Genomic DNA, 16,371 nt, shown 5'->3' on the forward strand with positions numbered 1-16,371 from the left:
CAATTTTAAAATTCATTTCTTTACGTTACACGTCCGTCCGTCTTTGGGTCACTAATTTACATATGTGTACCAAATTTCAACTTAATTGGTCCAGTAGTTTCCGAGAAAATAGTCTGTGACAGACGGACAGACAGACAGACGCACGAGTGATCCTATAAGTGTTTCTTTTTTTCCTTTTGAGGTACGGAACCCTAAAAACATCGTTATAACTGGTTTTTCCTACATACGTATAACTAATTCTGAAAGATAATCTTATAGATTCATACCAGGTAAATGCAGTGAAGTGAGTGAAGGCATTGCTAATCTATTTAACGGGTGGTTACGGTTTTTGTCTGCATTCTTGAAATGTTTATCACAAATGATCCTCTTCTTATGGTACTCATAATCCGAAGACTATTCCAACTTGCCACCAACAAGTGTGACCCAAGATTTGAATTCTTCTGGATACTTGTCAGGATTTGGAAAGCGATGGGTTATTGTTCCTGAAAAAATAAATTCACTCTCTTTGTATTATGTTTGCCTGATACATGTAAGATAATGTTAAAATAAGTAGGTATGACACATATTTTTATACCATGTCTGGAGTATCTAGATATGGGATTTTAAACTATACATATGCATAGATATGAGGAGATTCTTATAGTTTATTTTATAGTTAATTAATAATATTTAAATGATAAGTTTTAAGATGTATTCTAATAAGTAATTGTTCATTTTTATTTGTATTAGGTATACTTAGGTTAGATTCAGTAATTGCTATGCCCTTGTAGGGCTCATGTTTGAAACAACTCATTTGTTATTTAATACCTATATGTACAACATGAATGCAAATAAAGAACTTGAACTTGTATGTATTAGGTACCATAATTCCTGAAAATGAACTTACCAGTGTTTTTACAGCAGCACATAGTCTAAGCATTGTAGCAGATTTATCGATAGTGGCCTGCCTTATCAAAAGTTACTAGTACTTAGGTACCTACCACAAAATAAATTTACTGTAAAATAGCGTCCATATCGCACAAAATAACACAGCACACAGCGAATGCTCAACGACGAGGCGGACCAACACAGAGGTACAACTCAACGCACTTTCGAGGTTTTCATAACAGGGCATGTGTTTTAATTCGGGCTATAATCTAATTTCTTTCAGAACCGTAATGAAGGAAATGGCTGAACCATCACTAAAATATTTCAAATTTACCCTCTTCCAGTGACAGCAAAAAAATTGCATGTCTTGGCGGATATGCAAGTGTTGCCAGCATAAAAAAACAGCATAATTAAATCAATTTATAACAAAATTCTTATTTTTTTTCAAAATTTATAGAAAATTATAATAATTACAAATATGAATTCGTACTTATTTTAATTTAAATATTAATGCCACTAAAATTATATACATTTTATAGTGACATCTGGTGAAGTAGTTTGTGTAATCGGAAGTCAACTAATTTTGTCAGAAGCAAGATATAGAAGTCGCCTGCATCTTTACTGACGTTAACTACATTTGAAGTGTCCCCCCCCTGGGTATTTAAATGTAAATATTGTTTTATTTTTAAATGATGAACATTTGCATCCATGTTATGCTAAGATAAAACGACTTGTAACAGATTGTTCTCATGCGTAACACAATTACACAATAAACATGTTGTTTAGTGCTCGCCAATCGAATTAGGTAAGCAATTAATTTTTAATTATTGCTTTTTACAAACGCCAGCCTTACAGTGTAGATAATAATATAAGTATTTCTTTGTATCTTGAGTTTTCGTGATAAAACATTAAAGATAATACGAAAAGATTGTAAGTAACCTTACAGATTTCCTATACCAAATTACCAAAAAATTATTAGCGTTGCCACCAGTATGTTTTTTGCAAATTTAATGTAATAATTTTATAATATGTGTTCCAGTAGGTAAAAAAGATGTCCTGTCAAGTGAAAATCAAACAGGGCATACTCCAAGGAAAATTGTGCAACTACAGTGGAAAGGAATATTATAGCTTTGAAGGCATACCATATGCTAAGCCACCCATTGGGGATTTGAGGTTTCGGGTGAGTGCTATTTATTGAGCCATATTATAAAGAAGGCCTTCTGACTATGTAGGAAATTTGGCACTACAACTTTCCGTCTCAGGTCAAAGATCCAGGGGCAGACTCAGAACAAGATGGAAGGATGTAGCGCTAAAAGACATGAGTGAGTGCAAGTTATCCGAGGATGAGGTCTTGAACTGGGTGAAGTGGGGAAGGTTAAGCAGGAAAGCTAACCCCCCACCATGCGGGATACATGGCTAGGAAGAGAGACTGATATTAAAACTAAAAATATTATATATTTTATACTTTCATTAAGGTGCTAACACTTACTATTATGTTACAGTATACATTTTGGTAAGTAAGACCACTTGCTTTAATGAGATTACATAATTACAATGGGACTTCTGCCATCATAAGCCAATTAGCGGCATCTCAAATCAGAATTGAATGCAAATATATACCTTAAATCCTTTAGCATTATTTGTAAAAATGGGTCAAATCTAATAAGCCATTGTTAATAAGAGTGATAGACATAGCCATCCTCAGGCCATCCTTGTTTACCTAGCAAAAGAAGTTATATGTAACATCTGCTTAGTTTTACTGATTTAATCTCTAAACAATAACTTGCAACATTATTGCCTAAGTAGCAATCTCAATAACAAGTTTTCAAGGTAATACAATATTAATAATTACGGAATAATCTTAGTCATTGATGCCTACTAATAATAGTGGTAATAGAAACTAGCAGTCTAGAATAATCAATGAGATTAGATAATAAATACCACAATACTCTATGTAGTGTTATTATCTACTCTTTTACGACAAAAAGTTTTAACCCAATCTGTTTCCCAACATACTGCTACATATGTAGGATTATACCTACAGTTATTCCTCCTGGTTATCCCTGTTATCCCTGGCATAGTCAAATGCTTAACAATGTTTAATTGTTGCTAAACACTTTCTATATTAGTAAAATAATTCCTTAAGTAAAATAATGAAAATTGGTTTTTTCAGTCTTAAATACATAGATATATATTATTACATGTCAAAATAAACTTCGAAAAATTTGACTCTTCTAGTTTCAATAGATAGTTTTTGTCAGAGATGAGTAAGTAAGAAAGACTGCAAATTCCCATACTTTAAACCTTTTCAAGGCAGAGGGAATATATTTCTCACCTGATTTTCAACTTTATTTTATAGTGATTAGCAATTTTCCATGACACCCTTATGCCTTATAGACTTGTTTTTCAGCTAGAATTCAAGATGTTGGTTTGTGTAGAAAATGAAGATATGATTAAATTATAAGCTTAAATCTTTTCTATTATTAATATTAATATACATATGTATTTATCAAAACTACACAACGGGACTTAATCGCGTATTTAAGTTTTAAGATTTACCTCCGACGTTTACCTCCGACGTTTCGAGGACGGCGTTGTCCCCGTGGTCTCGGAGAATAATAATAATGATAAATAACACTGACAGGACTATTGTCGCCAATAAGCCTGACATCGTGCTGATAGACCGATCGCAGCGCCGGGCCGTGCTCGCCGACGTCACCATCCCCCATGATGAGAATCTCGTGAAGGCCGAGAAGGACAAGTCCAGCAAGTACCTAGACTTAGCTCACGAGATTACCGCCATGTGGGATGTTGACTCGACGATCATTGTTCCGATAGTTGTGTCAGCGAACGGTCTCATAGCGAAGAGTCTCGACCAACACCTAGAGAGACTCTCGCTGGGTGGTTGGATCAAGGGTCAGATGCAGAAGGCGGTAATATTGGACACGGCGCGTATAGTACGTCGGTTCCTCACTCTGCGGCCCTGACCACCGGCAGCTTGGGCCAAGCCCCGCTGCCGGCGGCACCCTAGGTTAGGTTTTTTATAATGTGTTTATATGTATTTTTTATTGTTTTGTAAGTGTTTTTATATTTTACTTTTATATTCATATTATAACAAACCTAACTTAAGACGAAAAATAAATAAAGAGAATGATAAATAATATATATATATTATGATGATGGATAATGTTTAATAATCGTGAAAGTTTAAATCATATGTATTTAGTTGTGTATATATGTATATATTTGTTGTAGAAAGCTGCTAATATCATAAGTAACTATGAAACTTTTCGTTTTTGTTATTATTATCATTTATTTATTTTTCTTCTTAAGTTAGGTTGTTTATAACATAAATATAAAAGTAAAATACAAAAGCACATAAAAAACAACAAAAAAATACATATAAACACATTATAAAAAACCTAACCTAGGGTGCCGTCGGCAGCGGGGCAGGGCCCAAGCTGCCGGTGGTCAGGGCCGCAGAGTGAGGAATCGACGTACTATACGCATTACGCGCCGTGTCCAAAATTACCGCCTTCTGCATCTGACCCTTAATCCAACCACCCAGTGAGCATGGTATAATAATATACTCCGCCTGGTACTCCATTCCCGTCTTTTCTAGGTCATCTAACTGACACGGGCCTACGTCATCATGCGACAGCGCTATATGATAATATGCGATAGCGCTATATATAGCGGCCATGTTGTTGTGACGTAGGCCCGTGTCACTCTGGGAATGGAAGACCATGTTTTATTAGACTATGCCAGTGAGAGTCTCTCTAGGTGTTGGTCGAGACTCTTCGCTAAGAGACCGTTCGCTGACACGACTATAGGAACAATGATCGTCGAGTTTTTTCTGTTAGAAGTTTATATATCAGATAATTTTGGCCTTATAAATTGAAGCATTTTATGACAAACATTAACATTAATACACATTTTGGCTTGGGGTGGCCAAGGCCCTGCTCCTAAAATGTCTCTTTGGCATTTTGCATACCATCCCTTTTCTAAATGACCGTGTCCATGGTATAATAATATACTCCGCCTGGTACTCTATTCCGAGATTCGCGTATGACCTAACTGACACGGGCCTACGTCATCATGCTGTTTACAGGTTCTCAAACTTTAAAATGTGGGAGAATTTTAACCAACGGTGAAAATTATTTTAACGGCATTAATTTTAAGTTATTCATGTAGAAACATAGTAAAATAAAACAAATCTAATGTATTAAATTAAACTTTATTTATCTATACAAGACAAACGTTTGAAAAACTAATTCACAGTTACACATTAATAACCAAGCTTACGACGTAAAAAGTTTGGAAAACACTGCGACTGCTGACACTGAGCGAGAAGGAAATAACAATTAACACGCGTTCGACAAGGATGACGGTCAGGGCATGAAGTTATCTAGATCCGAATTGTCAAATGTGACAGCGCTATCCTGTGTTGTCAGTAGTGTAAACAGAATTACCCGAACGTCTGAAATGTCTGTCGTGAATCGGAAGATATTGCTAACGAATAATTAAAAATGACGTGTTATTGTAAAATTTAAGATAAAATACATATTAAATGAAAATTATAAAGAAATATTTTAACTTATTAACCATAGGTATAATGTACCCATGTAACATGTTATGTTGAAATAAAGTGGCAATGTTATTGTGACGTAGGCCCGTGTCACTCTGGGAATAGAAGACCATGTTTTATTAGACCATGACCGTGTCATATAAAAGTTTCTGTCTATAAAATGTCCTATTCTATAGTGGTGCATTCCACCAGTGTAAATCCTGGCCAGTAATATTATGATCACGCGCCATGTTGCGGAATTTCATTGGAACTAAATATGTCATACTATACTGAACTGTCACCGTATAAATGAGAATAACAGCGCCCTCTTGACAATGATCACATATTACTGGCCAGGCTTTAGCTTACAAAGTCTTTTGATTCTTCTGAGAATGCTACAAAGTCGAGTTTTGGTATGCTATGAAATAAAATGAAATTATATGCCATGGAATGGAATATCAGACCAAACATCGTCTTTCTAGCAATTTTCGGTGTCGAATAGGTACTATATCTAATCTAATGTAATATGTAATACTTTACAATTAAAAATTATTATATGCATCTCTGCTTAAATAGGAACCCCAGGAGCCGGAAAACTGGACGGGTGTCCGCGATGCATTAAAACCAGGAAATAGTTGCATACAGTTAAAGCCAGGAACAAGAGAGCATTTCGGATCCGAAGACTGCTTGTACTTAAATGTTTACACTCCAAGTCTACCTGAAAAAGAACTTAGAAAACTTCCAGTGCTAGTTTATGTTCATGGTGGAAAATTCTTATTTGGGTTTGGTGATTACTACAGGCCAGAATACTTAATAGAGCAAGATGTCATCTTAGTTACATTGAATTACAGACTCCATGCCCTAGGCTTTCTATGCCTTCATATACCTGAAGCTGCAGGGAATATGGGGCTTAAAGACACTGTAATGGCATTAAAATGGGTTAAAAATAACATAAGCAAGTTTAATGGTGATGAAAATAACATCGTGGCGATTGGTGAAAGCGCGGGTGGCGCTATAGTGACGTCATACTTGATTAGTGAAATGGCAAATGGCTTGGTGAACAAGATTATAGCTTTGTCCGGAGTTTGCGTGTCAGATTTGTTTATGATAGATGACGACCCTATTTTCAAGGCTAAACACTTAGCCAGCATATTTCAACAAGAATTTAGTGATGTGAGAAGTTTGTACGATTATCTTATGAAACTTCCTATTGAAGAATTGTTGTATGCAGCAGCCATGGTTGAGTATTCCAGACCGCCGTCAATAATAAGTGCTTACTTTCTTCCCGTTGTAGAAAAGAAATTTGTCAACAAGAGATATTTTGATGAATACCCTTTAATTAAATTCCGAGAAAATCTACATAAAAAGTTGCCTGTTCTGTTTGGCGTGAATACTTATGAAGGTGGTTTTTTCATCCGTCAGGACAAAGCAGGAAACATTAAATTTGAGAATGATTTTCGTTATTTCATACCACGTTTCTTGTTTGTCCAACCATATAGTGCTGATGGTGTTGAAATTGCAAAAAAGATAAGAAATTATTATTTTGATGGTGCAGCAATAGATCAAACGAAAAAACTGGAGTACATCAATTTCGTATCTGATGCCTATTTCAAAAGGGATATTATGACATTTTTAAATACCTTTGGAAAGCACTCTGATCGTGGATTATATGTTTTTCAACTTTCACATTCGAGTAAAATGAATACCAGAAAAGCGCAACAGCTAGGATTAAAAGGCACGGTCCATGGAGATCTGTTACAATATATTTTTTACAGAAAGGGAAAAGCTGACATTGCAAATGAAAAAGACAAAGAAATAATAACCATTATAAATCAGACAATTAGTAACTTCGCTAGAACTGGGTATGTATAATGGAAATTAAATCTGATCAGTAGTTAAATATAACTGAGAAACCTTATTGTTGAAGTAATTGTCCAATTACGAATAGAAGCTAGCACTTTATATTAACTGTAGACGGATTCCTCCTCATAACGCTTTAAATTAGCTAGGAGTCCCCTTGGTAACTTAATCCTATAAATTGGCGCAAGCACTAATTTTACTGCCATATGAAGACACGAAGAGTAACTTACCCCTATTTTTATTGCATACCTATATAAAAAACCCAACTGTGTAATATTTCTAATATAATTTCAGTTAGTACCTACCTATTTATTTGAAGAGTTAATACAAGTTCTGTTCTCACTTATATATTAACTAGACTATAACAAAGTAAAAATGTAGGAATTAGACACACTACATACAGTACTGCACAATAATAGCGAGTACTTTTAGTAAACCAATACAAATTGACACAATACAACAAATTCGCTGTTTTGATATTTGAGCAGAAGGATATTATATTAGCAGTCTTTATCATATATTTGTCTCTATTCGTATCCATAAAGTATAGGTAGTTTAAATTCTTTACTCAAATAAAATAATACTTCGTGGTATTCGTGTCTATACCTATAGTTTGTATCTTTAGGTATTTAAATAAAAGTAAACAAACATTTGTATTAATTCTCGGGTAGTTTTAAAATTAGGTATTGGTTAACCAACCAAATACAAAACCACCTAGATCAGTCACTGGACGACTTGACTTTAACCTACATTATTTGATCATGTAATGTTTTCGTCTACCCTCAACTGGCTTAAGGAACCATTTGAGGGTAGATTTTGTTTACTTTATTTAAATACCTAAAGATACAGAGTATACATACTTACCACTTACACAACACTTTTCTTTTCGTATACTTTCAGAGTTCCGAGATGGTACAACATGCCCATTGAATGGAAACCTTACACAGACTGCCAACGTCATGTTCTAGAGATTGACGAGAACATTAAACTTATTCAGGACTTTGGTGACGGAATTGACAGATTTTGGAGTAGTTTGGGGCAAAGATCAAAACTGTGATACGGATTATTATAATATTGAAATTACTATTGTTAGTACATATGTATATTTTTTAAGAGATTTATCAGAATATAACGGTATTTTGTATAGTCAAGCATTGTTTTTTACCCGAGTCAGCAAGGTCAAAAGGAAGTTTTACGATTTTGGACCTAGTTTCAAAACTCTGAGACTACTATAACACAGCTAGAGTTAGACCAATATAAGTCTGCAACGATTTTGAAACCACACGCAGTGCAGGTGTTATTTTAAACGTCAAACTTCTATGAAATTATGACGTATAAGTAACACTTGCACTGCGTGTGCTATAAAAATCGTTGCAGTCTTAAAGCCCTAACAGACTACCGCACCGCGACCTTGGTGTGGTCAAAGACATATCTAACTTCGTATAAGACGAATAAAGTCTAAGGAAAAAACGTGCCTCGGAATTGAAGCAAAAGTCATTCTCGAATAGATGGCGCACACACCTTTAGCCTATCCTCGGCTAGATGGCGTGACGACACCGTTTCATATTTAACAATTTTAACACATAGATATTAGTGAATGAACATGGATCAAAATGATATAAAAATAATAAAATCATTTATCCATATATATACATTTTTTGATAACTTTATACGTTTTCATTTTGAGTTTTAGTCGTGTGTCGATAGATGGCAGTAAATTTACTGTGACTACAAAATTTACAATGACAGGACCCCTCTATACTATCTATTCTTTTTGGTGTGGTCAAAATATTTCTTTCTTGCTCTAACTTATAGCTGCGTCCTTAACGCACGTACGGCGATCACCTTATACACTCGATACGTGCCCCGCACCGCACCAAGGTCGCGTTGCGGTGCGGTAGTCTGTTACGGCTTTAATATTTGATATATTTTTAAGTTAGAAACGCTCCACATAAACGCATTCACAACGTCTAGTGTGAAGGAAAAAGCGCGGGAAACGTGAAACGTGGCGGTTGTGTTTTGGTTTCTCGTACATTTAATTTAATTTAATATAAGATTAAGATCAAGGAATTGGTAATTTGTATATATTTTAGATAGTAATATTACATGTAAATATTTTTGTTTTCTGTATATATTGTGACATTCACTCATATTAGGTAAGTGTTTTGTAATTCATTACAATGGGGGAGGATGATCCTCCCGACCCTGGAGGAGAAAACCTCCAGGTTGGTGTAAATATTGAAATCGAATCTAGCATGGATACAGATACATCTGTAAATAATAAAAATGATTTGAAAAGAAAAGTATATAAAAATAAGAGGTGTAAAGATTGTAACAAAAAGAGAAAGCGAAATGCTGGTGGGGAATATGTTTGCGAGTGTGAAATTGTACAGAAGACCCAAACTCATTCTATTACAAATACGGACACAAATAAAGTAGTTTCTGATACTCAAACAACCAAAGTTGGCAGAAATTTATTTTCAACATCTGATGTTGCACCGTTTACGGTACATGTTCAATTGAAACAAACGGATCCTAACTCATCCCTGCACCCGGTGTCTTTTGGTAGGTTCTTGGTAAAAAAACGGCTTCAAAAATATTATAAATGGCAGTGTGAAACGTATTGGTAGGACAAGAATTTCTATGGCTTTTGCAAATCACATAGATGCTAATTTATTTGTGACCAATCCTCAACTTGACAAGGAAAATTTAACAGCATACATACCAACATTTACAGTAACGCGCATGGGCCTAGTCCGTGGTATTCCATCACAGTGGTCTGAGGAGGAAATAATGTCCAACATTTCTGTGCCCACTGGGTGTGGAAAAGTACTTAAAGTTCGGCGTTTGAACCATAGAGTTACACTTAATGGTACCGTTTCGTGGCAACCCTCTGAAACAGTTGTCCTAACTTTTGATGGTCAAGTTTTACCAAAACGGGTATTCTCATGCTACAACTCACTGCCTGTCGAACTGTATATCTTTCCCACAATCCAGTGCTTCAACTGTACTAAATTTGGTCATACGAAAACTAATTGCAGATCTAGACCCAAGTGCTTTAAGTGTGGTCAGTTGCATTCCGGTCATACCTGTTCAGTGGAGGAGGACGATGCCGTTTGCTGCCTTTGCAATGGTTTCCATTTCGCCACGAACAGGGCTTGCCCGGAGCACAAGAGACAGAAGGATATTAAAGTAACTACTAACTATGGCTAACAATTGTATTTCGTATGGTGAGGCTGTTAAATTACATCCAGCTGTTTCAAAATCATTTGCCGATGTCCTTCTGACACAATCACCGCAACAGCCACAGTCTCAGCCAAATTTACATCGCATTGTCAATAATCCAGCTCCGGGTACAACCATGCAGTCACACAGTTATAAAAAGACAACTTTTTTGAAACCGCGTACAGTTAAAAAACTTATAACAACATGATGCAGCAGCCCACAATGCTTTAGTTAAAGAATATATCATTCCATCTCCTCAAAATGGCTGTGCACTACAGCAAGAGTCTCCTAAAGATAATGTTTCAGTAGCTGAGGAAATACAAGCATTAATTAATCATTTATCTCAGCCTAATGTAAGAATACCGTCCCACGTTGCCCCCATGCTTGAAGAACTTGTTTCAACTATTAAAAATAATGGCCAAAATTATACAGTGGAACTGCAGAAGTGTAATTAATAAAAAACAAGATTTAATTCATTAATTAAACAAATTTCAACCATTTGTTTTTGCCCTCTCTGAGACATGGCTCAAGCCTGGAGCTCTTCTTAGAGTTACGGGATATTCATGTCTCAGAGAGGACCGTCCTGCGCGTCCTGGCACTCCTGGCGGATGGGGCGGAGTAGCTCTACTCGTCAGGAATACCATATCATTTTCACCTTTTCATCTTCCATCCCATAGCGATGATTTTTCAATTGTTGCTGCCATTGTAAATAACATCTGTATCATTTCTGTATATATTCCTCATCCATCATCATCCATTTTTGTTGAGCTTGAACAAATAATTTCTTCTCTTCCTAGGCCCGTTTTAATTTTAGGAGATTTTAACTCACACCACCAGGTTTGGGGTAGTTCGTCGTCTAATTATAATGGAGATCGCCTCATTCATATCTTAGACCAACACAATCTTTGTGTTTTAAACAACGGCTCTCCAACCCGCCGAACAGCTCCAACAGAGTCAATTAGCGCTATTGATTTATCAATTTGTTCAGTCGATCTTGCGTCTTCTCTCACTTGGCATACTCTGGAATCAACATATGGGAGTGATCACTACCCTATCATTATTACATTTCCATCTTCTATTCCGCCATCTCCAAAACCTAGCCCTAGGCTTAAGTATAATTTAAGTAATGTTGATTGGAAACTTTTCAAAACCCGTGTAGAGGAGAAATTGTTGTGTTTACCGTCCATAGATGATAGTAATGTAGTTAGTTGCTCAGTTGCATTAGCTCAGACAATGATCGAAGCAGCTGATGAAATTTTCCCGGTTAAAAACAGTGCATCGGGTAAAATACCTTCTCCGCCTTGGTGGGATGATGATTGCACACAAGCAATCAGAAACCGCAAGGAGGCTGAAAGAAAATATTGTAATTTTATGTCAAATGAAAATTTTGAGACATACATGCAAGTTGCTCGTGAGACTAAAAAAATGTTGAGAAAGAAAAAGTTCGAAGGCTGGAAGCGATTTTGTTTGTCTCTTAGTCCTAGTGTAAAACCATCCATAGTATGGAATAATATTAAAAGATTTAGACATGCTTTCAATGAGTCCTCTAGACAGATCCTTCCTCCTAACCTTGCTACACAATTTATGGACAGATTAGCACCTGCCTCCGTCCCCGAAGAATATGTATTTCACCCTGCTGCCTTTTCATTTGACTCATGCTGTTATAATGTTATAAGTGTGAATCATACTTAAGTTAATAAGTGTGTAGCGGCCTTAAATAGAATATAGATTATCTATAACTTGCAATAATGGATCTGAATAAAACTCATGTTGATTAAACAAGCTCTTTACTTTAAATATATTATTCATACTTAAAACCTATGAATACCACATGGCGCTGCGGCATAGAAGGCATAGAAGATCAAATATTAGAAAACAAATGAAGATTTCAAGAAACGAGTCATAACAAGAAAATAGAAAGAATAAAAGAAGCGAGAAAATGGCGGAAGGAGCAGTAGAGCATGGCGTTGTGGGACTAAAACCACCAGAAAAACTAAACAACAATGATTTTAAAAAATGGAAACAACGATTTGAGTTATATAGAAAAGCAAGCGGAGCTGACAAGAAAGATGATCAAGTACAGGTAGCATTATTGCTACACTGCATGGGCGAGGCTTGTATAGATATTTACAACACGCTCAATCTTGAAGAATCAGCTACATATGTTGAAGTTATTGCGGCGTTTGAGAATTATTACATACCTCGAAAAAATGAAAGTGTAAATTCTCACATATTTTTCACCAGAAATCAACTTGAGGGTGAGAATTTTGACAATTACTTAACAGAATTGAAAAAGTTGGCCAAAGAATGTGACTTTGGTACACTAGAAGATCGATTAATAAAAGATAAGCTAGTATCAGGTGTCTTCAATAAGAAACTGACAGATAGATTACTCCGGGAACCTGATTTGACACTAACGAAAGCGATCAATATATGTAAAGCAGCTGAGCTAGCTAATGAACAAGTCAAACAAATACAAGGAAAAAGCTCAGTAGAAAAAACAGAGGTGCAGGTCATTAAGAAGAAACCGATAGCAAGAAAAGAGCAAGCAGCAACCAGTGGCAGTAAAGGTGGCGGTTCAAGTGGATTGACTTACCATCACCATCAAGGCCAGCAAGCATCAGCCAGTAGCAGTAAAGGCAGTTCAAGTGGATCTACCTACCATCGTCAAGAAAGCAGACATGCAGAGTGCTACAAGTGTGGCTACAGTCATGAAAGGAATAAGTGTCCGGCGTATGGAAAAACTTGCAGCAAATGCGGCAAGCTGGGACATTTTATTAGGAAGTGCAGATGGAATAAGATAGGTACAGTAAGAGTACAGTATTATGGTAGTACAAATCCTGAAGACCAAGGCACAAGTGACAGTGATTCACAAGAGATAGACATTTCAACGGTTAGCAATAAGAAAAGTAAAAGTAGTAGTTGGTATGAAAATGTCCATTTTGTGGAACAGAATAAAGATTTCAAATTTAAGCTTGATAGTGGAGCTGCTTGTAATATAATACCCAGATCTTTATGCCACAAAATGAACATATTTCACTTTGAAAAATCAAATTGTCATTTGACTAATTATAGTGAAGAAAGTATTTCTACAGTTGGTGAACTTAACTTGAAGTGTAAAATATTAAACAAAGAATGTGTTATAAACTTCCAGGTATGTAAGAATGATTATGTGCCAGTATTAGGGTTGCCTACATTGGAAGAATTAGAATTAGTAGAAAGAAAAGTACAGGCTGTGACAGAAAAAATAGATATAAGAAATTATGAAGAGTTGTTTAAAGGGATTGGAAAAATAAAAAATTATGAATACAAAATAAAGTTGAAGGAGGGTGCTACAGGTAAAATAGAGTCTTGTAGACATGTGCCTTTTAAATTAATGACAGATTTAAAAAAGGAATTAGATAGTTTAGAAAGAAAAGGAATTATTTCCAAAGTACAGACACTCACAGAATTTGTTAGTTCATTAGTAATGACTAGGAAGCCTGACAAATCATTGCGTATATGTTTAGACCCTCAGTATTTAAATACTCAAATACAGAGAGAACATATTCAAATCCCGACCCTAGAAGAGATAACAGCTAAATTGAAAGGTAGTAAATATTTCAGCACATTAGATGCCAATAAAGGATTTTTTCAAATAAGTTTGTCGGAAGACAGTCGAGAGTTGACAACATTTAACACCCCTTATGGGAGATATTTTTATAATAGATTGCCATTTGGGTTAGCATCCAGTCCAGAAGTATTTCAAAGAGTGTTCAGTAGTATTTTAGGTAGCATTCCAAATGTAGAAATTTACATAGATGACATACTAATTCATGCACAGACAGAGAGTGAACATGACCAAATTTTAAAGCAAGTGTTTGAAAAAGCAAAAGAGTATGGAATAAAGTTTAACAGAGCAAAGTGTCAATTCAAAAAACAAGAAGTAAAGTATTTAGGGCATGTTCTCACAACAGAAGGAATGAAAGTAGACAGTGACAGAATTAGAGCTATTACAGAAATGAAAGAACCTAGTACTCATAAAGAATTGTTGCGTTTTTTGGGCATGATTAATTATGTGTCAAAATTCATACCCAATGTGTCCGAGGTGACAGCACCTTTGAGGCAGTTAAATAAAAAAGATGTACCATTTATATGGACAGACTCACAACAAAAGGCTTATGATAGACTGAAAGAACTGATATGTAAACCACCAGTGTTAGCATATTTTGAAATAGATAGCCTTATAACTTTGAGTGTAGATGCGTCAAAAGATGGATTAGGTTGTGTGATTCTACAGAATAATAAACCAGTAGCTTATGGATCTAGGGCATTGACACCAACTGAACAAATGTACAGTCAGATTGAAAAAGAAAGCTTGGCAATTTTATTTGCATGTACTAAGTTTCATCAGTATGTATATGGGCAAGAGTTTATTGTAGAGTCGGATCACAAGCCCTTAGTTTCAATTTTTGCCAAACCGCTTAATAAATGCCCAGCTAGATTACAAAAAATGAAAATGGCATTACAACCATATAGTTTCCAGGTAGTATATAAACCGGGGAAAGAATTGTTAGTAGCGGACCACTTGAGTAGGTCATATTTAAATGACACTACACCGACATATGAAACAGATCTAGAGGCTCATGTTGCTATGGTAGTGCAGAGTGTAAGAATAACAGATAGGAAATTACAGGAAATGACAGATGAGACTAGACAGGACAGAGAGTTACAGTGTGTATTAAAATACATATTAAATGGATGGCCCAACAGTAAGAATGACATTGAGAATGAGGCTAAAATATACTATAGTTACAGAGATGAGTTGACAGAATATAAGGGACTGATTTGCAAGGGAAGTCAGATAGTAATACCTAAAAGTAAAAGACCTGAAATTTTGCAGAAAATTCATTATGCACACTTAGGAATTGACAAATGTAAAGCTTTAGCTAGAAAAACAGTATTTTGGCCTAATATGTCAAAAGAAATAGAAGATCTTGTTCAAAATTGTGATGCTTGTAAAAGTTTCCAGAAAAATAATAGGAAAGAACCATTAATAAATAAGGAAATCCCTGATAATGCATGGCAAATACTGGCAACTGATATATTTTTTCTCTATGGAGAACCTTATTTGTTAGTGGTGGACTCATACAGTAAGTTTGTTGAAATTGGTAAATTGCAGGATATGAACACTGCTACCTTGATTAATTGTTTAAAATCAATACTGGCTAGACATGGAGTATGTGACATATTGTATTCAGACTCAGGCTCTCAATTTACCAGCCATGAATTTAATAAATTTGCCAATGAGTGGACATTTGAGCACAAAATTATTAGTCCAAAGCACCATCAAGGAAATGGATTAGCCGAACGTTATATACAATCTGTAAAGCATATGCTGAAAAAGATGATATACACTAATAGAGACATAAATTTAGGATTGCTTATGTATAGAAATACTCCAGTACATTCCAACTTAACTCCAAGTGAGTTATTATACAAAAGAAAAGTAAAGACAATAATACCTTGTGTAACTGGAAATGATTGTAAAAAGGATCTTAATTATAAAAATTCATTGACTGAAAATCAGCAAAAACAAAAGATGTATTATGATCTTAAAACTAGAACCTTACCACAGTTGGAAGTAGGAGATAAAGTAAAAATACAAAATGAAAGTAACATCAAGCCCTTACAGAGTGGCATAGTAGTAGGAAAGGCTCCAGGTCCCAGATCATATCATATAAAAAATGAAGATGGAAATATTATAAAAAGGAATAGGTATATGTTAATTAAAGGTGGGACTTATAAAGAAAACAAATTGGACTATGATGACATTGTAATAAATAATGATAGGGTAACAGATTTGCCTAATG

The 16,371-nt window shown here is 35.3% G+C and overlaps 1 protein-coding gene and 1 long non-coding RNA gene across 2 annotated transcripts in view; one reads left to right on the top strand and one right to left on the bottom strand.

The window, feature by feature from the left end:
• Nucleotides 1-16,371, bottom strand: part of LOC134792107 (uncharacterized) — a 74,375-nt gene that overhangs the window by 36,075 nt on the left and 21,929 nt on the right. The window lies entirely within an intron of this gene.
• LOC134792069 (esterase E4-like) lies at nucleotides 1,530-8,394 on the top strand. The gene is made up of 4 exons (XM_063763198.1): nucleotides 1,530-1,672; nucleotides 1,907-2,047; nucleotides 6,011-7,296; nucleotides 8,195-8,394. The coding sequence occupies exons 2-4, from the start codon at nucleotides 1,919-1,921 to the stop codon at nucleotides 8,349-8,351; spliced, it is 1,572 nt and encodes a 523-aa protein (XP_063619268.1). The 5' UTR covers nucleotides 1,530-1,672; nucleotides 1,907-1,918; the 3' UTR covers nucleotides 8,352-8,394.

The sequence above is a fragment of the Cydia splendana genome, chromosome 7 (genome assembly GCF_910591565.1).
Source record: "Cydia splendana chromosome 7, ilCydSple1.2, whole genome shotgun sequence".
Taxonomy (NCBI): Eukaryota; Metazoa; Arthropoda; class Insecta; order Lepidoptera; family Tortricidae; genus Cydia; species Cydia splendana.

Excerpts from the sequence above, each read along its gene's own strand:
- LOC134792069 (XM_063763198.1), top strand. The coding sequence starts at position 1,919 with ATGTCCTGTCAAGTGAAAATCAAACAGGGCATACTCCAAGGAAAATTG. Across the intron at positions 2,048-6,010 it reads TTGGGGATTTGAGGTTTCGG|GAACCCCAGGAGCCGGAAAA; the intron begins GTGAGTGCTATT and ends CTGCTTAAATAG. Across the intron at positions 7,297-8,194 it reads AGTAACTTCGCTAGAACTGG|AGTTCCGAGATGGTACAACA; the intron begins GTATGTATAATG and ends GTATACTTTCAG.